At 36.9% G+C, this 27,396-nt stretch overlaps 1 protein-coding gene across 2 annotated transcripts in view; it reads right to left on the bottom strand.

The window, feature by feature from the left end:
- usp37 (ubiquitin specific peptidase 37) overlaps positions 1-27,396 on the bottom strand; it is a 38,780-nt gene that overhangs the window by 7,279 nt on the left and 4,105 nt on the right. For both annotated transcript variants that reach the window (XM_030124808.1, XM_030124807.1), the window contains exons 4-20: positions 27,106-27,194; positions 26,911-27,026; positions 21,969-22,046; positions 18,759-18,847; positions 16,886-16,979; positions 12,433-12,588; positions 12,136-12,267; positions 11,513-11,636; positions 8,891-9,135; positions 8,624-8,741; positions 8,447-8,526; positions 8,099-8,263; positions 6,561-6,614; positions 6,349-6,475; positions 6,057-6,276; positions 3,452-3,618; positions 1,914-1,974 (exon numbers count right to left, since the gene is read on the bottom strand). In XM_030124808.1, coding sequence (XP_029980668.1) covers positions 1,914-1,974; positions 3,452-3,618; positions 6,057-6,276; positions 6,349-6,475; positions 6,561-6,614; positions 8,099-8,263; positions 8,447-8,526; positions 8,624-8,741; positions 8,891-9,135; positions 11,513-11,636; positions 12,136-12,267; positions 12,433-12,588; positions 16,886-16,979; positions 18,759-18,847; positions 21,969-22,046; positions 26,911-27,026; positions 27,106-27,194 — 2,115 coding nt within the window. The remainder of the gene's footprint in view (positions 1-1,913; positions 1,975-3,451; positions 3,619-6,056; positions 6,277-6,348; positions 6,476-6,560; positions 6,615-8,098; positions 8,264-8,446; positions 8,527-8,623; positions 8,742-8,890; positions 9,136-11,512; positions 11,637-12,135; positions 12,268-12,432; positions 12,589-16,885; positions 16,980-18,758; positions 18,848-21,968; positions 22,047-26,910; positions 27,027-27,105; positions 27,195-27,396) is intronic.

Below are 27,396 nucleotides of genomic sequence, written 5' to 3'. Positions count from 1 at the left end.
CTGTATGTAGAGTTGATATTATCATAAATCTGTATGTATTATACACCATTCTCTTTCTTTTTCTGTTATGAATAAAGCATTACCCAACAATTAAGTCTATTCTAATATAGATCAGTCAAATCATTACTTTTACTAACCCTACCCCCATTAGTTTTTAGTTTGTGAAAAAAATACATACCATTGTAAATAAAAAAAATTAAAAAAAAATGCATTCACTCAATTTTCAATATCTAGCCTCTAAAATTTAATCAATTCTGCCCACCTACATGGGCTACAATTAGTTTATATTATTTAGGCCCATTTACTTTCCTAAAGTGAGATCAAGTTGTTGTTTTTTTACAACTAAATTTTCATATTCATTTTTGAAACTGCCCACCAGTTTGTTAGATTTGGACTGGCTCTGTCAATCATGAAGCCAATTTAACCAGAGATTTTGCATAAATGATTTCAGATTCAGACTCCTGAGAAAATTTGACCCTAAACTGATATATTTTCAGTCCATAACCAAGAACTTGAATTTTTTCCCTTAAAGGTGGGGTCTGAGATCTTATAAAAACGGTTCGAGCAAGCTAGAGTTTGGAAATACTCAGTTCAACAGTCCAAACCCCTTTCTCCAGACGTCCCTCCAAAGCCACGCCTCCAGAGTAGTGGCACGCGCAACGCTTGTTCCTGAGGGTTCACGAGCGCTGCACAGCAACAATTCGCCGGCTGAGGCTCTGCTCTGCTCCGTACCCAGGTTGGGCTCCGACGCTGTCCATGGTCCGGTCCGGCCGAACCGCCTCCGACACCAGCTGAGGCTCCGTCACCTGCTCCAGTCCCGTGCGGCCCCGCCTCGGGCTCCTGCCCCAACTACGGCCCAGGCTTAGCCTCCGGCTCACGTATCCATGCATACCTCTTTCAGTTTCCTCTAATCCCCCCACTCTTCCAGAACAGCCCCAGTTCAGACCTATGTGACTAATGTTACATTTCCTAATGATTTATGTTGGTGACTAAACAGTTTGCCAGTGAACTTTCCATCCTAATAGAATATAGCGAGGTTCTGGCTTTGTTAGCTGTACAAGCGTTTCCATCTGGAAACGCATGATTCATGCACAAAGAGGGGTATGCGCATAGGGGGGAAGGGGGGAGGGGTGAATGGCAGTTGAGTTTGATAGACATATCACCGTTCAATCATTTCAAGTGGGCGCTCAAAATGATTGGATGTTGTTTTTTCAGTCCTGCCCCTTCCACAGGTGACTGATTTTTTAAATTTTTGTGTTAGAGCATTTAATTAATTAGTTGTAATTGGGGTGTGAAGGGGATTTTAAGGAATATAATAAAAAAATGCTACAGAAAAACATCTCAGACCCCACCTTTAATGTCACTAAAATGCAACTCAAACCTTGAACCTTGTCGTATGTGAACGCCTGTTGGCAGAAATGCGGTCCAGATGTTCCCACGCTGTGGGAATCCTTTTGTTTCTCATCAGTTCCATGCCAATCACATTAATGATGTTGACAGTCTGCGCACAATCAGTCCGACTCCACAGAATGAGAGGGGTCTCCACAGCGTTTCACTGTCCCACTTATTTCAAGTCGCATGCGAAATCACGAACAACTTCCTGAACTGGTTGGAGGGTGTGGCCTACCGAAGAGGCTTCAGACGCCACCACATACGTCACTGATACAAGCCTCGATACACACTTCACACAGCACCGCCTGGATTAGTGGACACACGCTACGAAGCCCGCATACAGAACATCACCACACTAATTAGAAGTGAGTGAAAATGGGGGATTCTTATTTGTTCCGCTTGAAGGATTTGATTTTTTTTTTAAATGTGAGCTAACAGGACTTGTCACACAGACCAGGTCTATTTAAATACACAGACTGAGTCTCTGACTGAACCAAAGCCTTCACAGTCCGTCCTCTTACCTTGTAAGCTGAGTTCCGTGGCTCTCTTCAGATCATCGTCCTCTCTCATCTCTTGGGCCTCCTTTAATGGGTAACAGTACATTATTCAAACCACATCATTTACTCCTAAAGGACTCATTGCTACAGTGGTTCAATAGTTCGTTTCAGTTTCATTCTAATAACAAATCCTCCTTATATTCACTTTGGGCTGGTGTTATTTATTTTACTATATTCATAATTGTTTCAGTGTTTAACTATAATTTTTGTGTATTAGAATTGTTCTTTTTGTCATCTAATACTCTCGTTAGATTGAACTAAATGGTGCCACTAGTGTAAGGCCAGTTGAATGACCCTGAAGCTCTGCTGGGGTAACAATAACACAGATACTTTTCCACCATTATGGACTGAAAGCACTTGTGTAAAAAAAAGAAAAGGACCAGTTTTGTCATTTCCCTTGTATCTTCATGTCTAGTTGTAGTTCAGTTCAGCTACATGTTGAAGAAGCACCTGTTTTGTCACTTCACTTCTGTACGCTTGGACATTTACACAGTTTACACACAGTCCCATGACCCCCAGGCTTAGAGCCATGAATACAGTTACTCATTAGCCGTTTACACACGGTGACAGAAGTCACATACATGATATTAAGACACTTGGAGCTGAGGGAGGCCTGCACAGGTTGAATATGCAGGAATGGACACTTATTAGATTTGTGCCCAGCTTTATCTCCTCACCTTATGTACATGAACATACACTGATACACTAAACTTATAACGTAAAACGTATAACTCGCCAATGTTGATGCAACATAACCTTACTTACATCTGACAGATACACAACACTACGGAGTTCATGCAAGTTATGTCTTTCCATGACACTGGTCTATAAGTCAAATGAATAAAAGTAGTTCAGCTTTACTAAATTTGAGTCTCTGATCCAGACTAATCCAGTCCTAAATGCTGGTTGGTTGTAGTTTCTCAGATACAGTCTGGGGTTAATGATAGAATGGATTTAAATCCAAAGGAATATTAGTGTCAGATCTACTTCAAACACTGTCTGCACATGACAATACATGGACTGTACAGGTTCTATCAGTGGAACATTTATAAACCTATTGGATAAATGGAGACAAACCAACATATATGTGTTAGAACACACCATCATATACCTGGAAAACAGCAGCAAACCAGCACTGTGGTCATTAGTTTAACAATTAATCTGATTAAACTGCGTAACATTTAGCACCTTTACTCTGAGGCAGATCATTTATTAAACACTGCAGAGCAGTGGAATTGATCACATTTATTTAAGAACCATTTGTCCTCTATCTACATTAACTAAATCTATCATTAAATTAGGTGGTTTGCACACCTGTAAATGCCTAGAAAATGTACTGACTCCCTGTATTGCTTTCAAAAATGGAATCGCGATCAGTATTATTTTGACAAGTATTTACAAAAAAACCCCCAATAATTTCTGCAAAGGGATGTCAATTTGTGATCAAATGAATGATTAAAAGTATGTGAAAACATAAATGTACAAACAGGCTGCTGCCTTACATGTTCCTGGAGGCTCTGGGCCAAAGCCTGCTGCAGCTCCTGCTCTTCTCGTTCCTGATCCAGACTGTACTGTTGGACCCAGTCCAGCTCCCCTGGCGCCTGAATGCCCTCAGGAGTCTGGTTCTCCTTGTTCTCATCCATGGTCAAGTCCAAAGAATCCAACACATCTGCGCGCGCGCACACACACACACATACACACACTTGTTAACTTGTGTGGATTCATTATGGAATGGGTTTTCTACTTCCACACTAAGAGGCTTTAACTGGATAAAGACAATGTTTCCTACAGATCAAATACAGATGTTAAAGTACAAAACACATCTGGTTCAGACCTCATTATGAACACACTGAAATGTTTTACACTGGCAATAACAATTTAAGTGTTTTCTCTCAAATATAAAAGAAATAAAATAAAAACACATGAAAACATTAAAGACAGTCAACGTTGTGATGAATTCTCTTAAATTAACCGCTAAAACTCACAGCGCTGTTCAACTTTAAAGACAGCCTTTTCTGGATTTGTCTCCTTTGTCAACATGGAGAGTCAAGCAGACTACCATACCATACCATACCATACCATACCATACCATACCATACCATACCAACTTTATTCATAATGCACTTCAAAAACTTTACAGCTGGCCAAAGTGCCTTACATGCAACATAACACAAGGGATTAAATAAGTAAATAATTAAGTAAAAACAGTGCCAACACAGGGTGCAAAACGGGCTAAGAACAAAATACAACCATCATAAAAACAAAGACAAATTAAAATCTGATAAAAACAGCATGAAAAAAAAAACCAAAAAAAAAAAAAGACACATGTCACTCATTGATTAGAAGTCAATGACAAAAAGTGTGTTTTTAGACGTGATTTACAGACAGGCACAGACTGAGCCTGTCGAACATCTAAAGCAGTGTTTCCCAACCTTTTTTGGCTGGTGACCCCATTTTAACATCACAAATTTATAGTGACCCAAAACATTCAAAACAGATAGATTTTTTTTGCTAAAATTAATTTGTCTTTGATCATGTAATAGTTCGCTACATTATGTTGCAAATAAACGTGAATTTTACACAACATTTAGCCTATATATCGTCTATTATTATGGACGGAGGCAGTAAATCCAGGTGTAGATGACTGCACAAAGGGAGAATTGGAGTTTTCTTGGTCAGGATATGTACAGTCAGTCCAGCTGTGATTTGCAAGAAGGACAATTAATACTGAACAAACAAGAACTGAAACTATGAATTATGAAAGAGCTGCAGCGTCTGAAACCGACCACAATGAACATTTGACACAAAAACAGAACCACAGAGAAACAGAACCACAGTGCTTCAGTTTCAGCTTCATAGTTTGTCATGTCTTTTATGGATTGGGATTGTCTCTGTCAACTCACCGTATATTTTTTTATTAGGATTTTTAAATTTTTTAAATTTTTATCAATTACCAGAAATTTCAGGCGACCCCACGTGGGGTCCTGACCCTAAGGTTGAAAAACACTGATCTAAAGGCAACTGGTTCCACAGCTTTGGGGCAGAAACAGAAAAGGCACGGTCCCCACCAGGCGTCTTTTTAGTTTTTGGAACCACAAGCTGCGGCTGATCTGCTGACCTGAGAGCACGAGGGGGGGGCGTAGGGGTGGATCAGGTCAGACAGGTAGGAGGGGGCAAGGCCATTCAAACATTTAAAAGCAAATAGAAGAATTTTAAAATCAACTCTAGAACGCACTGGGAACCAATGGAGTGAAGCTCAAACTAGGGATGTAAACAATTAATCGACCAATGATTAATTGTCGATAAGAATTTGCTTGATTAAATTATTGTCAGTTAATTGCCCTTTCCGCCCGTCCACACCTGCCCGAAGGCTGCCGGTTTGTACGCGGCTGGGATTGCCAGTCATAGAACCGGATCATGGCGTTGATGAGTTAGAATGTCTGTATGGACACAGTGGAGCCAAACACAGACCGACCGTCTGTGTGTGGGAGCGGTGCACCCCCGAATAAATACACGCACAAATGTGGGGTCGGTATCGGAGCGTTTTCCCTGGAGGTTGGTCTAGTCTACAGTCAGTGAAAAGTTTCACTTTCATTTCTGCGGGGGCACAGACTGCACCAACCCGTACCCCCACAGTATTAGAAGTAGGACGGAAAGTGACACCCACGTGCGTGGTTACCAACCAACACACACACATCTGTGCAAGTACCCCCCCCCCGACGAAACGCACGCACGCACACCCCCACACACACTGGTGAAAGGCACGTGCGTGGACCCCCCCTCCATTACACACTGCCACATCAACAGATGAATTCCACAGGAAACACTGACTGTATCCAACGGTTCAATAAATCGATCATTAACGGATATGACATACTTTTTTCATGAAGTGTATAATCAATATTTAGCTTTTATTCTTACAGACCGCATTGAAAAAGAAAATCAGGTTCTCAGGAAAATCGCCACTTATCAATCAATCGTTAATCGATCAATAAGGGCAACCAACTAACGATTAATTAAATAATCGATAATTTACATCTCTAGCTCAAACCGTTTCAAACTGTACTGAAGGGCCTTGTAGTTTTGGACCTCCCGACCCTGGAATACCTGCGGGTTGTTTGGCGTCTGTGTCCAGCAGGTCTGTGTGATAGGCCAGGTCCCGGGCATCGGCGTCATCGAAGCCGGTGTCTGGACTACTGGAGGGCTCGTCCTCCACAGGAGACACGGCCGACAGCCCTGTCTCTCGCCTACTCATCTCGATCACGGCTGCTAACATCTCATCATCATTTATGCCCCCGAAGTCTGCGGAATCCATTAATGCGCCTCTCTGAAAACAAACCAAACCAGGTCAAAGACATGAAAGTGGAACTATTCCATTTCAGATGGACCGTACACACACCTCGTCTGGGGGGTCGTACTCGTTGGTGAGCATACGGCGCTTGTGGCTCACACTCGCCTTCCTACTGATGTCCTCCTCACAGTCAGAGTCCAACAGGATGGAACTGGGCTGCTTTCCTCCGCCTCTCCTATTCACGTGGGCACGAAGAGAATGTATAAATGTGATAGGAAATCTCAGACATTTCATTTGAACGCACCGTTATTAAAGCTTACCGGAGAGGTGTTGTAGAAGAGGAGACGGACTGGGATGTTTTCAGTGTTCTGGCTCTTTTTCAAACACAAACACAAATATTCATCACCACAGGATTTAATCATCCAGACTAACCAGAGTGACTTTGAGTACTGCGTTATTTCATTCTGCAGCCATACCCATCCATCCATCCATCTATCCATCCATCCATTCTGTCATCTATCCATCCACCCATCTATCTATCCTGTCATCCATCCATCCAATTTTTAGAACACGTATTTGAAGGACAGGAGTTCTGAACAGGAGAAAGTGATATTAGTGAAGTTATTATATAACTGTCATTTGTGTCAATTTGTTAATTCAAAAACAAAACAGAAACTGGACTCATCCGCAAGGTTATTATCATTAACGAAAACTAACGAAATGACGAAAACTAGACTTGTAAAAACATTTTCGTTAACTGAAATAAATAAAAACTATAATTAAAAGAAAAACTGATAACTGCAATTGTATAGTGTGTTTATAAAAATAACTAAAACGGATTAAAATTATGGATAAAATTCCCTTTGTTTTCGTCTTCGTCAATGTCGGATCGATACTAAATCGATTTATTTCGCTCTAGCAATTTTAGCTGCTGCCACCGTATGATATTTAACGGTCTGTCACTTGTGGTTTCCAGTCGTCTTCTGGTCCCCACTCTACCTGGAAATATGGAGACTAAAGTTGGGAGAAAGCAGCAGAGTCCTGTCTGGGATTTATTTGAATACGACGACAGAGAAGAAGAGAAAAGAGACAAAAAAACTAAAATACTGAAACTAAAACTAAGCATTTAGAAAAAAAATCAAACTAATAAAAACGAGCAAACCTGCTCTAAAAACGAATTAAAACTAACTGAATTGGAGAAAAAAAAAAGTCAAAACTAAATAAAACTAAACTATAATGAAAAATAGGACCAATGGCCCTGTAGCTTCCCAGCCAAATTAAAAGCTTTGGGACATGTATCCAGATGCCATTTATTATTACCCTGTTATGTGTATTTATTATATTACAGAAATAGCCCATGTTTTGGTCATATTCCAATCAGATCTGTAAAAAATTCAAATTCCAACTTGATATCACTGATACTGATTTATTGCATCCATCCACTTCCTATCTCTTATAATGGGGAAATTTTTCAAAGTCGCACCAAATCCGGAATCAGATATGGATCCAAATAATTTCACTAACTTTTGTTGACATCATCATAAAGAAGCTGTACACCAAGTTTGAAGTCAATCAGAATTGTAGTTTCGGAGAAGAAGACGATTGAAATTTTTGTAACGGATGACAGACGATGATGCCAACGGACGCTGCATGACAACAATAGCTTACGGCCTGTCGGCCGGTAAACTAAAAATCCAAAACTATTAGAACCTTGCTCATCCATCCATCCATCCTATCTTTCATCCATTCATCCATCCATCCATCCATCCATCCATCCATCCATCCTGTCTTCCATCATCCATCCATCACCATGACAACATTCAGCAGATGTGTGTTGTCTTCTTTCAATCTGCCTTACATGGAAGCTTGTGAACTCCAGCTCAGACTGACTGGAGGTCTTGTAGATTCAGTGCAGTGGGACAGCAGAGTCAGATAGCGTGGAATGACCACCTGCTGGCCCAGTTTACTGTTCAGTGACAGATGGGCATTAAAGCTGTACCGTTTAAGGTGTAGGATGAGGATCCTGCAAAGTTTCACAAGAGGACACCACATGGCTTCTTTGACTGTACATGTACTCAACAGATGCTCGTTAGAACCGTGTGTTACTGTCAGACAACTAAAAATACCACTAGGCTTCAGTTTAGTGTTTGTAATTACTTGTCATTGTACGAACACATTTTCTAAAAATGACCACGCATGTAAATACCTGGGCAATCTGCTGAATTTATGTGCAACAGTCGCTGCTTTACCACTACATTTTTCACACGAGTATTCGATTTCCTCCATCTGTAAAAGAAAAGTAACTTCTGTCATGTGACCAAACATACTCAGTCCAGTGTGGTTTATGTCCGTTTATTTCAAACAGCCATGTCATAATACTCACCCTAAAGAAGAGATCTAAAGAATCTTGGATGGAGCGAAGTGGGAGAGTTTTCTTCCTGCGTGGTAAGTCGATGGACAGGTCATTAAACTGCTCTCGTTTAGTCACCACCTCACCACAGCTGCAACACACACACACATCAGATACGTTTCAGAGAACCACATTTGGACAAATATAATCCCAGTACAACTCAGTTCAGTTCATTCTTATCTGTCCTGAGGGGCACAGAGGGGGGGGTTCACTTCTCCAGAAGGTGGAACCAAGCCTCACCCTTTGCAGATGATGGTGTGCTGCACCTCAAATTCCATGTTGACAGCCACAGGGCAGGTGTAGATGCGGGAGGTGTCTGCTTCTTCCCCGGGCTCTACTTTGGTCGCTGACGATGTCTGGTGGACATTTTCACACACTGTGACCGAAGGCGACGAGGTTGCGCCTTCGTTTGTCCAGTTCTTGTTCATTTTCTCCACATCGTCCTTCAGCTGATCTAGACACTGGCTTAGGAACTCATGAGCGTCCTGTTGAAACGGAATGATCAAGTGACAGAAAGGAGTTGGAATTAGCACTGGTAAATAACAACCATTTTAAAAGTGTTCAACGGACAACATATGAGTCTACTGGCCTACAGACAATAACATCTGCATCTGCACATGTGCACACTAACACACACGTGTGCACACACTAACGCACACTAACTATACAACATTACTCGGATCTGTGTGAGTCACACAGTTTACATTCATTCCCTACGTATGAAATACAGACTTTACATCAAAAGTGTTCAAAGTGTCTACTGAATCCATTTGACTGTAGTGAAATGTCAGTCTGTTAAGCGCAGCTGTCCTGTTCTTAACAGACTTCACAGGTCTCATCTGTGTTGCCATGGTTACAGCCATATACACATTCCATACATCCATGTAAGCACAAGAACGTCCATTAACAGCTCAATAAAACCAACTGTTGGACAACACAACACAATGCAGACAACAAAAATTTAAATGGGCAAATACTGAAAACAAGCTAACAGTCTGAGACCAGTGTAGGCCACAAATTATAGACTACTACAACAAACTTTTCACTACTGAGCTAAAACTAAGCAGAACCTAAAGGTACAAGTATTATTTCTCCACTGAACGAGCCAAAGAAGTACAAAAATAAAGTTTGCATTATGAAGCAATGACTACAACTACTGTCTCACCTTTGTTATTTCCTGATCAGAACTTGGTTTTATATGAATGAAACTTCAGCCATCAACTACTCTATTGTTCTGTGTTACATTGAAATAATTCCCATTGGAAACAAATGACTCAGGTCTCAACAGGATTAAGTTCCAATCAAACAACTGCTCAGTGGCTTTCAATTTGTAAAAAGGTACGCTTAACATTTTATTGAACATTCTGTGACTTAACTACAGATAAAGATGAATGCATGAAGCTGATTTAATGCTATGAGCACTGTACTCCATTTTATCAAGCAAATACTTCAAACATGTATGAAATTAAATATTTTTAAGTGATCTAATCAAAGATCAATTAAAACAGATAATTTTTCAAATAATACATCCTGATATTTCAACCACAATATACGTTTTTCGTCCACTACCAAATTATGAAATAGAATTCAAATAATAGAAACTTTAATCAGAAACTTGTTTAATGAGACGCTTCAATTGATGTTGAAAAGCATATTTATTTCTTTTTCGTTTTTTTTCTCTCCTCTCTCTTCTTCTCTCCTTCTTTCTTTTATATCTCATTCTTATTCTAGGAAATGTTATTGTACTTTTAGAATGTAAGCCCCTTTTTATGTGTTTGGCTGTAACCATTCAGCCTGAGCAAACGTTCCTATATCTGTCATGTTTAAGGGTTTTCTTCCACTGTATTAGTACTTTGTAATCTATGTGATGTTTTGTTGTGTTGGTCATTTGTCCAGGACAACAGATGGAAATTAGCTTCTCTGCTAAATCTGGTGCATGCGTCTTATTCTCTGCAACTAATACCAATACACACTGTCCTGGAACTAATAAATAAATACATACAAATACATAAGGATTGAGAATGTAACGATATGAACATTTCACATCACGGTTATTGTGATCAAACTTATCACAGTTATCATTATTATCACGGTATTGTATTTTGGGAAAATCAATAAATAAATAAAATAAAAGCAGAAGGGTTTTTTTCTGTTGGCAGAAACATTCAAATATTAACATGTAAACATACAAATGTGTACTAAAGATGACACCTTATTATTATTGTTTGACCATTTTCCATATCAAGTTTGAGTAGGTGGGTAGGTAGGTAGGTCAAAGTGCAGTAATCAAACACGGTTATTATGATGATTATAATTTAAATGGTAATACTAACTGTCAGGAATTTTACCACGGTTTATTGTTATACCAGTAATCGTTACATCCCTAATAAAGATAAAAGTCAGAATTATTTAACTAACAGATTAATTGACTAATCAGAAAATAACTGATACCCCAACTTAAAAAATCCAATCCAATCTACTCCAACTTTATTTGTAAAAGCATTTTAAAACAACTGCAGTGGACCAAAGTGCTGTTCAGAAGAATAATTAAAACCAAAATAGAAGAATAAAATACAGAAATAGATTTAAAGACATAGAAACTGTACAAAAAAGAAAACAGTGCGATACAGAAGAATAAATAAAACCCAAATAAAAGAATAAAATACAAGAATAGATTAAAAAGTCATACAATTAAAAACAACAAAAATAAATAAATAGATAAATAGAACAATAAAACCACCACCAAATAAAAACAACAGAATAAAGATAGTGCAACTTGTTGGTACTACTTGTTAGCAATACTTGTAATCAGCAAAGTAATCTTTAGCTACATTGATAACAAAATAATTGGTAGTGACTTACATTCTGCATGTTTCCAGAAAAGCGCTCGGCTGTGGAGGAGATGGCACTCTTCACTTTTCTCAACAGGTCCTTTTTTGTCTCTGGACAGCCCACATCCTTCTTAGCCATAAGGTGAGCAAAACGTCTGAAAGGGAACAGAACCATGCAGACAAGTTTGTAAAACGGCTCTCTTGGAAGAGGTGTTCGAAAATTGGCAAGACGTACATATGTACACTTGAAAATTCAGATTAATGATATTCCAGAGTGTTTGCTCTTTATCCAAATAAAAATCCCAGACTGTTTAAAAAACTGCTATCCTTTTATTAACGTTAATAGTGCATTTACATATATGAGTCTGAACAAGTATTATTAACGTTAATAGTTCATTTACATATATGAGTCTGAACAAGTATTACTAACGTTAATAGTGCATTTACATATTTAACAGAAGTATACCTTTACACAATCAGTTCTATCTTTTTTTTCAAAGTGATACTGAAATTTGTAAACACTTACATAAAATAGAGTTCTTAAGCTAAAAATGAGCCTGTTTGAGAAATGACACTTGGAACTTTAATTTTGGACACTGGTGTTGACTTTGGCTGGATCTGGTCCATATGTAATGGGTAGGCTGCATGGGTTACCTGAGCAGCGCATTGATGGGAACCTTCTTCCATGGAATGCTCTGCCTCAGCATGTCATTAGAGAAGGACGGGAGGCTGAAGAGGGACTGCAGTATGGCATTCATGTAGCAAGTGTTGCCCAGGTTGGAAAAACTGCAATGTGAGTTAAATACAACAATACTATTAGATCTGAAAATATCCAGGACTTGAATCCCTGATATTGTAGTCACCATTAGAACAAAAACCACATGTACCATTTAAGGCTTCCCGACATCGCTCATCATTTTAGTCTGTCCATGCGGTCTGGCACATGCTTACCCTTGTAATGGGGGCTGAGACTGGGCCAGAGTCGAAGTCCTCTGCTTGTTCCAGCCACCATAGTCCAGAGATGTCCGAACCCTCTTGAAGGGAGTGGAGTGGTTGGGCAATACGAGGCTTCTCTTTGCTGTGGGGGTCTGTGTCGTACTGTGTGGTCTGTTAGCAAAATACAAGTCAGTACTGTTGTCAGTTCAGTCAATTCAGCAGCTTTTATCAAATCTAATGAATTAAAACTTTATGCATACACAATAAACAGCCTTTATTAAAGGAGTGATATGTTTCTTTTCTTAAATGTTGTTCTTCCTTTTCCCACATTTCCCTGTGGTCTCCATAAACTGTAAATGCTCTGGTTGGCTCTGAATTCTTCATTCATTCATTCAACTCCACAGGTCCATCTTCAACCCTATTTCTGAGGAATGACACCAGAAAGGTGGTTTAGAGTGCTGGCCCTTTAAATGCACAGGAGACACTTCAGGCCCCGCCCCCTCCAGGTTGTCAGCTGTGCCGCTCTGTCCCGTTCAACCGACAACTGAACATCTGAGGTAATGGGCTCCAAGTTTGGACATATTTTCAGTCTGGACTACAACCACTGTTGACGACAAACAGTGGAGAAATACTGGAGAAATGTTGGTCTGAAGTCTGGACCTGATATGAGCAAATGTGGAGACGGAACTAGTTGTAAAATGTAACAAATTAAGAAGGAATTGAAACGGGCTGTAGAAATGAAAGTTATAATAGTTTTGGATTTTTACCTCCGCCAAGGAGGTTCTGTTTTTGTCGGCATTAGTTTGTCTGTCTGTTTGTGTGCAGGATAACTCAAAAAGTTATGGATGGATTTGGATGAAATTTTCAGGAAATGTTGATACTGGCACAAGGAACAAATGATTACATTTTGGTGGTGATCAGATGTGTGTGTGTGTGGCGGAGGTCTGTGCTCTACGACTGCTTTTTTAAAGCAAAGCTCAAGACCCACTTGTTTACTCTGTGTTATATGTCTTCATTTGTTTTTACTGTTAATGTTTTTAGTTTTTATGTTTTATTGTGATTGATTTTATATCTGTACAGCACTTTGATTGAAAGCACTTTACAAATAAATTATTATTATTAAATTATTATTCTAGAAAAGACAGCGCAGACCTCCGCCAAGGCCGATCAGTGCCCCCCCACCCACACACACACACACACACACACACACACACACACACCCAATCACCACCAAAATTTAATCATTTGTTCCTTGTGCCAGTATCAACATTTACTGAAATTTTCATCCAAATCCAGGGCACTGATCTGCCTTGGCGGAGGTCTGCGCTCTCCGAGTGCTTCTAGTTCATTATAGTTTAGTTTTATTTAGTTTTGACTTTGTTCTCTAATTCAGTTCGTTTGAATTTGCTTTTAGAGCAGGCTTGCTAGTTTTTATTAGTTTTCTTTTATTTTTCTAAATGCTTAGTTTTAGTTTAGTTTCAGTGTTAATTTTAGTTTAGTCGTCTCTTTTCTCTTCTTCTCTGTCATCATATTCAAATAAATCCCAGACAGGACTCTGCTGCTTTCTCCCAACTTTAGTCTCCATGTTTCCAGGTAGAGTGGGGACCAGAAGACGACTGGAAACCACAAGTGAACACAAGTGACAGACCATGAAGTTTCATATGGTGCCGCTAGCTAAAATTGCTCAAGTGAAATAAATCGCTTTCGTATCAATCCGACATTGACAAAGACGAAAACGAAGGAAATTTTATCCATAATTTTTATACGTTTTAGTTAGTTTTCTAAGCACGCAATACAGTTTCAGTTAGTGATCGTTTTTTTCTTTTAATTATAGTTTTTATTTCAGTCAACGAAAATGTTTTTTCAATTCTAGTTTTCGTCATTTCGTTAGTTTTCTTAAACAATAATAACCTTGGTAGAAATCAACTGGATTTTTGCCAGAATGAAACTAAATATAGTGTTGCAGCAGCCTGAGGGTTCAAATTCAAACTGTTAAACTATTAAGGTCCAAATACACAAAGAAATGAACCACAGACTAATAAAAGTGGGTTTAGATAAATATGAGCCCTTTAAGCAAGTGCACAAACCCATGGGCATGCAAACCATAAAATGGGCCAAAGGAAGTGGTCAGAGACAAATATACATTTACACTTAAGTTTCTTAAAAGTGTTTCTCACAATAAACAGCATCCCAAACCAAAATAAGGCAGCAGAAGGGAAAGTTTCAGGTGTTACTGGATGAATGTAACTATCTCAGAAGCCTAGAATACTTACAAATTTCACTGTCCGACCTGTTTAAGGGCTTATCCCGCAAAGAAAATTAAAGAGGACACAATGCATGACACAAAGGAGACGCAGAGACGGCTACATTTGCATTGTTTTCAGTTCCACAACCGGTCAAAGTGCATGGAACTGGACCCGAAGGTACATTTATTCTACATGTTTTATGGGACGTTGTTTTGTAAGTATCGGTCATGTATGGGAATCATTGTGCACTCAAACATAAAAAAAACAAAACACTTGGATATTTGGATGTCATCACAATAAAAATGTAATTTTCTTTTTTTTTTTTTTGCCCCCCAACACGTCTGACACCATTTTAGTGAAGTTTTATTAAACCCCTGCTTCGGGTCTTGTTGAGCCTCCTGACTATTTGTTTGCATTAGATGTCACCAGAGTTTAGAACTACTTTGCAAATTATATCCTGTTCCGTCTTCCAGTGGCATTAAAAGAAATTAAGCCAACTGTTCTCTGACACCTGCTGTGTTCTCTGCATCAGCTACTTCATCTGGAATTCTCACAGCCATGTCAAGTCAGGTGCAAACTGGGATAAAACACTGCAGCATTAAATAGTAGGGCTGTGTGCTGGCAAGAATCTGGCGATATGATACAAATCACAATACTAGGATCACGATACGATATATCATGATACTGGTAAAAAAAGGCCATTTTTTGTTTGTTTCTTTTTTTTAAAAGACTTTTTCCTGAAAGAATTGAATTACAGCAGAAATCTGCACAAATACTAAACACATTTTTTTTATCAGAACAGGATCTAATACTATATCACCAAATGTTCCTGTGTTCAAACTTAAGTGATGTTTTACAGACATTACAGTTTAAGATCCTGTTCAAATGTTCACATTCTATTAGTTCACAATTAACATCAGAACATTATTTTAGTTCAATCCCAACAAAAGAAGTAACATTATTTAATAAAAGAGTGTTAACCCTTTTATGCATGAATTATGAGAACCTTAATCAAGATTCTTTTCCTGAGTGTTTTTATTCCTCTTTAGGCATAAAAAAAAACAATATGATTGATTTTTCCTTTTTTTTTTTTAATGAACCTATAGTTACAAAAATGTCCACTCAGCTGGACATCATGCGTTCAATTTTTGAAGCTCAGAAACATGCATTTACTGACATACTGTGTGAAAACTATGAAATAAAAATATTTGTAACCTCCTGAGACCCAGCAATGCATTTCTGTCCTCTGTAGGGGACAAAACTTTGACAGTTTTACTTAAAAAATGCTGTCCATTGTAAAGGACATTCCATTAAAAATAAATACATAAATAAAAATAATTTTTAAAAATGTCTCGGGGAAAAAAAAATACACAAAAAAATGTTGTATTATGTAGTTTCCAATCAAGACAACTGTTTAATGGAAAAAAGCTGAAAAATTTTACTTTCCTGGGTCTCAGGAGGATAATGCCGCTAATCTGATGTTTCTCACATTTGAACATACTATACTAGTTATTACTCACTCAGATAATATGCAAAAAAAAAAAAAAAAAATTGGTAAAAAAACAAACAAAAACAAAACAAAAAACTGTTAATTACAGTCTAATAACAATTAACAATTGATTTTGATAAAAGAACAGGAAAGTTACAGTAATGGTATAAATGTCAGTGTATGGGATGATGCATAAGCGTCCACTGTGTCGGCAGATATGGAACTAAAACAACAAAACCCACGAATATAAAAGAGAACAGCTGGAGAAGAACTGCCCACTGTAGTGACCAGTATACATGAAAGGGTTAAATAAGAATAAATAAAATATAAACAAAAAAGAAAAACTCCACAATACCTGCGTTTGAATAAATACCTAAAAATATCGATACAGGACTTTTTAATATCGATACAGTACTGTGAAATTAAATACTGCGATATATTGCAGAACCGATATTTTCTTACACCTCTATTAAATAGGGGTGCTTCTTTTGAAAACTTTCCTCTCTAAAATCTGCACTGTGAAAGGGGAAAATTTCACAAACTCCAAAGCAAATAGACCACCCACACAAATGACTATGTCCACTCCTTTCCAGTGTTAACTTTGCACGACTCCTCTTTGGTCCATCCTGTGTTTGTTGCCAAAGGAGGGTTTGTCAATCTGTACTTTAGCTTTTAGTTCATGTTTGTGTGTCCTTGTATGGGAGACCCTTTGAATTTAGGTACTGCTGCTCACCTGTCAAGGAATGAGTGGCTCTGGCTGTAATCTTTAGTTACTGATCGGCTGCCGTAGAAAGCTGTTGGATGAAGAGGAGCTGAACCCAATGGAGCTGAGGATTAAGCCAAATATGTTCAACTGAGAGTCAGTCGGGTCAATCATAAAGAACAGTAAAACATAATCATAAAAAAGTAAAGGTGCACACTGAATATGCATTCTTCTCAACAGCAGCACAATAAATACAACAATATGAATAAAAATGCATTTGAAGCTAATATTTAGCAGTAGGATGTATCTACGCTGACATGACCCCAACAAATCAATGTGGGCCAAAGACAATATGAGAAAGTATCCCTGGATCTGGTCTTCTTCCGTTCTGATCATGTATTTATTTAAGCCTGGGAAATTAAATCAATTAGATATCCTTTAAAAAAAACAAAAAAACACACTGATGCCGAAAATAAAAATAATGGTGTAATTAAAAGTCAGATTGTCCATTTGGAGCAAACAGTGGCTTTCACAACATCAAATCAAAATGAGCAAAATAAGCACTAAATCAACAAAATTAGCATCAACATCCTAAAAGGCCTCAGACATTACTCTAAAGTATTAGCTTAAATTCATGTTTTTACGACTTGTCAGCTTTATTGACCAATATAAAGCATTTCTAAATGTAATTAGAAAGACATCAAATGTAATAAGTTAAAGTATGATGATAAAGGATATGAGAATATTAGTGTTTCCCACTGAGTCCAACTGTATCCACCTAACTACACACAGACACAAAGGTGAGCTGGGATTTCAGAATGTTACATCAGAAAATTACAATAGCACATTCATAAAATTACATCTTATTATAGTGGTCTTCATAATACTGTGCACAGGCACAGTAAAAGCAGGCAGAGCGCCTCCGTTACCGTGGTAACTTCACATTAGTTCACAGCTGTTTTCGTGCGGCGTTTGACCTCACCTACATCTCATGAATGTATTATGTTTGTCAATGTTGATTTTTTGCTCCATCAAATATTAAGTTCTGAGGGTATTTTTCACCCCTGGAGCCGAATCAAAGTAAGCATGTACCATGTTCCGTCCATTAGCTAAATACACAAACGTACACAGATCACCTTGGCTTCATAACAGAGTTTCAGATCAGCTGATGTCAGATTTTTCTGTGGAAGTTAAGTTTATGCTTTACAAAAAACCAAACATTATAACCAGTACTGGGTTTGTTTTCTGTCAAACTAAAGGTCCAGTACTGACAGATGATAATTATCATATACATTGACAGCCGGAAGGTTGACACTCAGCCTTAATCATCAAGCAAAGCTGAGTCATTGAGAGCTGCAGCTCTCATGGTTTCAGATGCTGCTGGTTCTGAATCTGGATCAGTTGTGCATTTTGCGCTTTACATGGATGTATATTTTAGAATCTTTTTTGTTTACTCAGTTTCACATGCATTTTTACTGTTAACGTAGTTAATGTAGTTTGGCTAAAAATGCACTTATTCCTGGTTAGTGAGACTGTTCACAATATTCTTGTTCATTTTAAGATTGTGACGGAGCAAAATATCTATCATTAATGGGAAACAGTGAGAGTTATGTATGTAAACTCATGTACTGTACACAGAACATAATGGATAGAAGCATGAAGAGTCACATATTCACTTTTTGATAACGTTTCTAAAAATTCAGCTAAAATGGAAAGTTCAGTTTAATCTGAACTCATGTTAAAGTGGAACTCATGAATCAAATCAATTATAAAATAGTAAGAAACCAACTCTGGCCACCCTAGGTGGGTCATATACTCTACCAAATATGGGGGCCTTTGAGGAAACTTCCTGATTTAAAAAAATCACGTGTAAAGCATGTGCTACAGTGTGATGAAAGTTTACCTGAACTTCGGTTCTCCTCTGGCTGCTTCAGCTTATCTTTACAGGTCAGCACAAACTTCCTGGATGGATCCAAAGTTGCCTTGTTGTTGCTAAAGAAATGTACATAAATATTTAGTTATTATCCAACTGTGGAGAATAAAATGCCTAGATTAAGTTTATCAATGAAACAAGTGAAAAAGTAGGCGGAGCTTACTAATACCCCAGCCAATCTTTTTGCCCCTGCTGCTCACTGATACCCTGCCAACTGACATACAACTTATGTCAGACTGCATTACTTGCAGGTTGTGCTAAATTGTGAGTGTATTTGTGTTTTAGAGCAGGTCATGTTATGAACCGGTCTGAAAATGTACGTTTGATGTGGATCTGTCTTTTCTTTTCTCTCTTTCTACCCCACACTCCCATGCTGCTCTCTCTCTTTCTGTCATCTTTCTCTCTCACTGTGGACATTTATGCTGTGGTGAATTACAAACCGTTTACAGTCTGTGGTCTGAAATAAAACTAATTCTGAATAACTTCAGTGGTTTCACAGACATACACTGACACGGTCACATGATACATGATAGTACCTGACCATAGAACAGACTGGTCTGTCTCAGAAACTGAGCGACGAGGGAACTAAAACAATGATAAAGATCAAACAAGATGACACCAACAAACCCAACAAAAATTTAAGAGTCAAATGAGGGCTGGCAGGGCAGACAGACGTAAATGTTTCCAGTCAGTTTCAGTGATCAGCACTGTGTTAGGACAGACAGTTGGACGTGGAGGACTTCAGCTTCACATCCATACTGAAGCTTGAGTTTTCTTCTTAGACCGACCTGACGAGGGCTCTATCTAATTTTACAAAAACTTTCCACTTCAATTAGAACTTTATTCAGTAATGAACAGAAAATATTTTATTGTACTATTTTCTTTAACTTAACTTATAATTGAAAATTACCTAAACTAATACATTATTAAGTGGATCATCTAAAATGTAATTAATGCAATAAATCTTTTACCAGTTTACTACTTAAAAATGATATTTACTGCATGACTGCAGTATCATTGTATGTTTAAAACCACTGCTCCTTATTGCTCCCTCTGTTGTATTCATGTAATTACCAAACTGAGTTTATCTGCAACTTAAGAAATCAGTGAAATGACCAATTAACCCAGCTTTGATAATCAATATATTTGATGAAATGAACAAACTGCATAATCTCTCATTATGAGTTGAATTACACTGTCAAAAAAAAAAAGTTAAACATTTGGTACATGTACCTTTGTCTTCTTTTTCTCTTGCATCGGTCAGGGTACATGAACAGAACTACCACCATCTCACCTACAGGCTATTTGCAGTAACCAGCTAACCTATCAAGGTGCATATTTTGGACCATGGGTAGAAGCTGGAGTGTCCAAAGGGAATCCCCACAGACTGAGAACATGCAAACACCACAGACAAGTTTGGCTCAAACCCAGGACTTCTAGTTGTAAGGTCAAAGGGCTACATTTTTTTTTTTGCAAGCTGTATGTCAATTCTCCTGATGACAAACTGTGGACCCTCGCCTAAGCACTGCAGACACTTAAGGAAACCCCTGAAAAATACCCCAGACAAAGGGGGACAGAAGACAGGGTTATCTGCTCTAGTTTTAGATAGGGCTGTTAGAAAATATTGGTTCTGCAATATATCACGATATTTCATTTCACAATACTGTATCGATGTTAAAAAGTACTGTATCAATATTTTTAGGGGTTTATTCAAATGCAGATATGGCAGAGGTTCATTGTGGTTTTTAGTTTACCGGCCGACAGGCCGTAAGCTATTGTCGTCATGCAGCGTCTGGCATCATTGTCTGTTACAAAACTTTCAATCGTCTTCTTCTTCAAAACTACAATTCCGATTGACTTCAAACTTGGTATACAGCTTCTTTATGATGATGTCAACAAAAGTTAGTGAAATTATTTGGATCCAGATCTGATTCTGGATTTGGTGCAACTTTGAAAAATTTCCCCATTAAAAGAGATAGGAAGTGGATGGATGCAATAACTCAGTAAATCTAAATGATATCCAGTGTAAATGTCTCCAGTCCAGCCCTAATGGGGAGATGACCCAAACATAATGTCCACATGCTGATCAGGATCTTCTTCTGGATCTGGAACTGACGCAAAATTTAACATGGGCTCTTATGGGGAAAAAATTCAATCATCTTTTTCTCCTAAACTCCAGTTCTCATTGACCTCAAACTTGGTATACAGCTTCTGTATGATGATGTCAACACAAGGTATTGAAATTATTTGGATCCGGATCTGATTCTGGATTTGGTGCGACTTTGAAAAATTTTCCCATTATAACAGATAGGAAGTGGATTGATCCAATAAATCAGTATCAATGATATCAAGTTGGAATTTGAATTTTTTACAGATCTGATTGGAATATGACCAAAACATGGTAGCCATATGCTGATTCACTTGGCACCATTAAACTGGATTCGAATTTGTTGTTTTGAGGTATCCAAATTCTTACATGTCTGAGTGTTACAGAAGCACATGTTTGATTGTTTACAAATAACATCATTCAGGTAAAGAAATCCGGTCACGTTATTGTCAACAACCAATTGCCGACTATACTTCCTTCGGGCATGCGTGGTGTGATCCTTCACACGTTATTTGTTTAGAAATAACCAAAGCTTTTAATTTGGCTGGTAAGCTACAGGGGCATTGGTCCTATTTTTCTTTATTGTTTCTATTTTATGTACTATTATTTTACACAGTTTTATTAAATATTGGTTATTTTAATCATCCTAAAAGCACTTTTTACTGTCTGAGAGGCAGATGTTGGTTCCTTTGTTGGTACTGAACTAAAATACTGTTCTGATGTTAGTTCTGAACTAATAGAATATGAACATTTGAACAGGATCTGAAACTGTAATGTCTGTAAAACAGAATTTCAGTTTGAACACAGGAACATTTTGTGACATAGCATTAGATCCTGTTGGGATCAAATAAAAATGTGTTTAGTATTTGTGCAGATTTCTGCTGTAATTCAATTCTTTCAGGAAATAATCATTTTTTAAAAAGAAACAAACAAAAAAATTACCTTTTTAACAGTATCATGATATATCGTATTGTGATCCTAGTATTGTGATTTGTATCGTATCTCCAGATTCTTGCCGATACACAGCCCTAGTTTTAGGTCTGGGCATGTATATGTGTATGTAGTTATGTTACCTTGAAGAGTCATTTTCCTTGGGGTAGTCCTCAGTCAGATCACTGTCAGAGTTCAGCAGCCTCTTTCGCCTCTCACTTCTGAAAAAAAAAATGCAGAGGTTGGAATAATATGGAGCCCAAAAACACAGTGAGAAATCTGTATTAATATGAACAGAAGGTACAGATAAAACAGGAGGATAGTGTTTCAGCAACATCTGGGATCAGTAACTGGATCAGGAAAGGGAGAAGTTTGATCCCAGTTCTTTTTAAATCTACCCAGCCCTGGTCCGAACAAGTCCACACCTGGATGTAACCAAACAAATGGGTTAAGAGCCCTCCATCAGATAATTACTGCAGTCATTACCACAGAAACAGAAGAAACTTTATTGTCATTCGAAAATACCTTTCTACAGCGCAACGAAATTTGGTTTTACACTCTGTAAGATATACACATCAATTATACAGTCAAGAATAAAATAGAAGTAGAAAACAGTTAAATAAAGAAGACAATGTAAGTGTAAAAACAGTCAAGTAAAAAACGACACACACACTCTCTAAAACAGGGCTGTCAAACTCATTTTAGTTCAGTTCCACACTCAGCTAAATTTGATCTGCAGTGGGCTGAACCAGTAAAATAACAACATAATAAATAATATATTAATAATGTCAACTCCAAACTTTTCTCTATATTTTACAGTGAAAGAAGTAAAATTAAACAATGAAAATGTTTACATCTACAAACTGTCCTTTCAAACAATGTGAATTACTTGAACAAACTGAAAAAACAAGTGTAATTTTAAAAATATTCTGCCTCAGTTTATCATTTCCACATGTTCATTATAACTTACAGATCACTGTGGATCTACAAATACACAAAACATTTAATATCAGGCAGAATGTTGTTAGAATGGCACTTTTTTGTCTTAAGACATTTCAGGTTGTTCATATTTGTTCAGATTATTCACATTTTTTGTGAAATTATACTTTTAGTGTAAATATATGAAAACATTCACATTTACAAAGAGAAAAAAGTGGAGTTGTGAGTATTTATAGATTATTATAAGAGAATTTGACTGGTCTGACCGACTGGAGATTGAATTGGTCTGAATGTGGAACCTGAACTAAAAGGATTGTTAATTTCTTAATATCCATTTTTGGATTTCATAAATTCATCCCAGGGGCCAGACTGGACCCTTTGGCAGGCCGGATTTGGCCCCCAGGCCGCATGTTTGACACCTGTGCTCTAAAACAACGGGAAAAGGTCATGTGACCTGAGAAGTCCAGGTCAACCCTGTTCCAGATTGGACTCATCAGGGTGAGAAGAGACGGATGAGCTCATGTATCAATCACCCAGCAGCCTGAGACAGCAGTGTTCTGATTTGGGTTGCTTCAGTTGATAGGGTCAACATTATGTACCAAAAAAATATACTACACACTTGTGGTCATAGTAAAGTTAGCCATCAGAGACTGAAAGGAGCTCATAATGATGCAAAAAGATTATTACTGAATAACGCAGACGATGTGGTCCCAGTTTAAAGGTTTGTGACTGCAAAAGTCAATAGAATCTGCTGAAGAAATGTATCTGCCAGCTCCAATTCCACTGTTCTACAGTGTTTTAAAACTGATCTGCTTCAGATTAACTGTGTTAAACGGTCCATATTTTAATCAGATTAATTGTTAAACTAATGACCAAAGTGCTGGTTTTCTGCTGTTTTCCAGGTTCTTCCACATATATGTTAGTATGTTGGTTTGGGCGGGACAACATCGTGGCATTTGTCCAATTACTGTCCAGTTTTGAGGCAATGAAAAAAACTGTTCCACTCAGTCCCATTGAAGCCCATAGACGCCCGGCGTCTACAGACAAATGCACTGAGCATAGACCGTATGAGAAAACAACGCAACGGGAATGTACAAGAAGTGAACAATATTGAGTCTGTTGGTTTGTGATAAAGCTGATTCTGAACGAACTCGTCTTTGAGATGAACATGTTCTAACACATTTGTAGTCAATGAAATGTCAACACTACCAAACATATTTAACCATTTAATTTTCAGAATTTTAGGGGAAGCTGGGCTTCCCTTGCAGTCTATGAGAAATCGCCACTGGTCTAAATGTTCCACTGATAGAACCTGTCCAGTCCATGTATTGTCATGTGCAGACAGTGTTTGAAGTAGATCTGGTCCATCTGACACTAATATTCATCTGGACTTAAACCCATTCTATCATTAATTCTACAGTTTCACATTTTGAGCCCAGACTGTATCTGTGAAACTCCAACCAACCAGCATTTAGGACTGGATTGGTGTGGATCAGAGACTCACACCTGGTCAAATTTCACTATTTGACTGGTAGACCAGTGGAATAAATGTCATGTGCTTAACAAACCGACAGTTTAATGCTACACTATACCAGTCCAAGCTGTGGACACACATGTACACTCATCTTTTGAATAATGATGTCAGTTATATAATATAATTTAGTTTAAAAATGTTTTACTCACATTTGATTTCTTGCATTTATCTTGAATATGTCTGGTTTTATCTGGACCCTGAGTCTGTAAATACAGATTTATTATTACCCCACCCCCGAAGGAGAGGGCAAGGGGCATTCTTTTTGGTTTGGTTTGTTTGTTTCTTTGACTGTTAACTCTCTAGCATCAAAACTGTTGGTTGAATTCATACCCAGTTTGGTTTATAGATTACCAGTGACCCAGAATAGATGTCATTACATTTAGGGAAAAGTAGGTCAAAGTTCAATTTTTTATATATATTTTTTTTTTTTTACATGTTTTCTTTTCTCCCATTTAATTATGAGTGAAATGTCAAATGTCTATAAAAACATACATTTTGTTTAAATTTACTTCAAACTTGTCACATATATAGAGGCAATTGATACGCTGACATCAGCACACGCATAGACATGATGACATCAGCTGGATCGATGCCAAAATAAACTACAATACGTGCGAGGGGCGGGGCTTGTTGTGCCTGGAACCACTTGTTTTCAGTGTATTGTTTTTATTTTATTTGAAGTCAGAAATGTTTAATCGTCTTTACGTTACATAGTAGGATGTACAGTTCCGTTTACTTCACATACAAATATCCTCCCAACGGCCAGCTCTTTTTTTAAATACTACTTTTATACGAAAAGTAAATACTACTCTTATACAAAAAGTAAATACTACTCTTTACTTTAATACTAAAAGTAAAAACTACTCTTTCCTTTCATACCACTTTTATGCTAAAATTAAATACTACTCTTTACTTTTATACTACTTTTATACTAAAATTAAATACTACTCTTTACTATTATACTAAAATTAAATACTACTCTTTACTTGCATACTACTTTTATACTAAAAGTAAATACTACTCTTTGCTTTCATACTACTTTTATACTAAAATTAACTACTACTCTTTACTTTTACACTAAATTAAATACTATTCTTTACTTTTATACTAAAATTAAATACTACTCTTTACTAGTACACTAAAATTAAATACTACTCTTTACTGTTATACTACTTTTATACTAAATTAAATACTACTCTTTACTATTACACTAAAATTAAATACTACTCTTTACTTTTATACTACTTTTATACTAAAAGTAAATACTACTCTTTACTTTCATACCACTTTTATACTAAAATTAAATACTACTCTTTACTTTTATACCAAATTAAATACTACTCTTTACTTTTATACTACTTTTATACTAAAATTAAATATTACTCTTTACTATTATACTAAATTAAATACTACTCTTTACTTTTATACTACTTTTATACTAAAATTAAATAGTACTCTTTACTATTATACTAAAATTAAATACTACTCTTTACTTTCATACTACTTTTATACTAAAAGTAAATACTACTCTTTACTTTCATACTACTTTTATACTAAAAGTAAATACTACTCTTTACTTTCATACTACTTTTATACCAAAATTAAATACTACTCTTTACTTTTATACTACTTTTATACTAAAATACTACTGTTTACTTTTATACTTAAATACTACTCTTTACTTTTATACTACTTTTATACTAAAAGTAAATACTACTCTTTACTTTTATACTACTTTTATACTAAAATTAAATACTACTCTTTACTATTATACTAAATTAAATACTACTCTTTAATTTTATACTACTTTTATACTGAAATTGAATAGTACTCTTTACTATTATACTAAAATTAAATACTACTCTTTACTTTCATACTACTTTTATACTAAAAGTAAATACTACTCTTTACTTTCATACTACTTTTATACCAAAATTAAATACTACTCTCTACTTTTATACTAAAATACTACAGTTTACTTTTATACTTAAATACTACTCTTTACTTTTATACTACTTTTATACTAAAAGTAAATACTACTCTTTACTTTTATACTACTTTTATACTAAAATTAAATACTACTCTTTACTATTATACTAAATTAAATACTACTCTTTAATTTTATACTACTTTTAAACTAAAATTAAATAGTACTCTTCACTATTATACTAAAATTAAATACTACTCTTTACTTTCATACTACTTTTATACTTAAAATACTACTCTTTACTTTCATACTACTTTTATACCAAAATTAAATACTACTCTTTACTTTTATACTACTTTTATACTAAAATACTACTGTTTACTTTTATACTTAAATACTACTCTTTACTTTTATACTACTTTTACACTAAAATACTACTGTTTACTTTTATACTTAAATACTACTCTTTACTTTTATACTACTTTTATACTAAAAGTAAATACTACTCTTTACTTTTATACTACTTTTACACTAAAAGTAAATACTACTCTTTACTTTTATAGTACTTCCACTGCTTCAGTACTTGGACTATTACCATAATTTTCATTGATCCAAATCTCAGTCTTCCTACTGGTGGACAGAATGTGTTGACGTTTGCCGTCCCCGGTAGTCCTCTGTGTCCTACCTGTTCTCAGAAAGTCCAGTGCGAATGGGAGTGGACGTCGCCCTGCTGGGACTACCCAGAGGCCTCCGTGGTGCTGCGTCCTCCCGGCCCTCTGGACCCTGTCGCCTTGCTGATGTCTGGAAGATGTCAGTCTGAGATATCAACACACATTTCAATATTACGAGGTTAAAAAAGCAGCTTTGCATAGTTTCTCACCTGTCTCTCTCCTGATTGGTTGGTGTCATTTTTCACAGATCGGTTGCCAAGCAAACTGAAGTTTGCACTTCCATGGGATGTTTTTAAAACTGAAAAAAAAAAAAAGAAAAAGAAAGAACAAGAATGATAACAAGAACTAAGGACAAAGCTAGTGAATGAAGTGGTCTCTCAAGAGGCATAAATTCACAACTGAAATTGTTTTGCTTCAGATGCGTGTGATGACAACTGCTGCTGTTGCCATGTTGATGTTTTCAGTAGGTTTCATTTTAGTGACATTCATTTCATTTTTGT

The sequence above is a fragment of the Sphaeramia orbicularis genome, chromosome 21, assembly GCF_902148855.1.
Source record: "Sphaeramia orbicularis chromosome 21, fSphaOr1.1, whole genome shotgun sequence".
NCBI classification, from domain to species: Eukaryota; Metazoa; Chordata; class Actinopteri; order Kurtiformes; family Apogonidae; genus Sphaeramia; species Sphaeramia orbicularis.
This window is presented reverse-complemented; position numbering and strand designations above follow the sequence as displayed.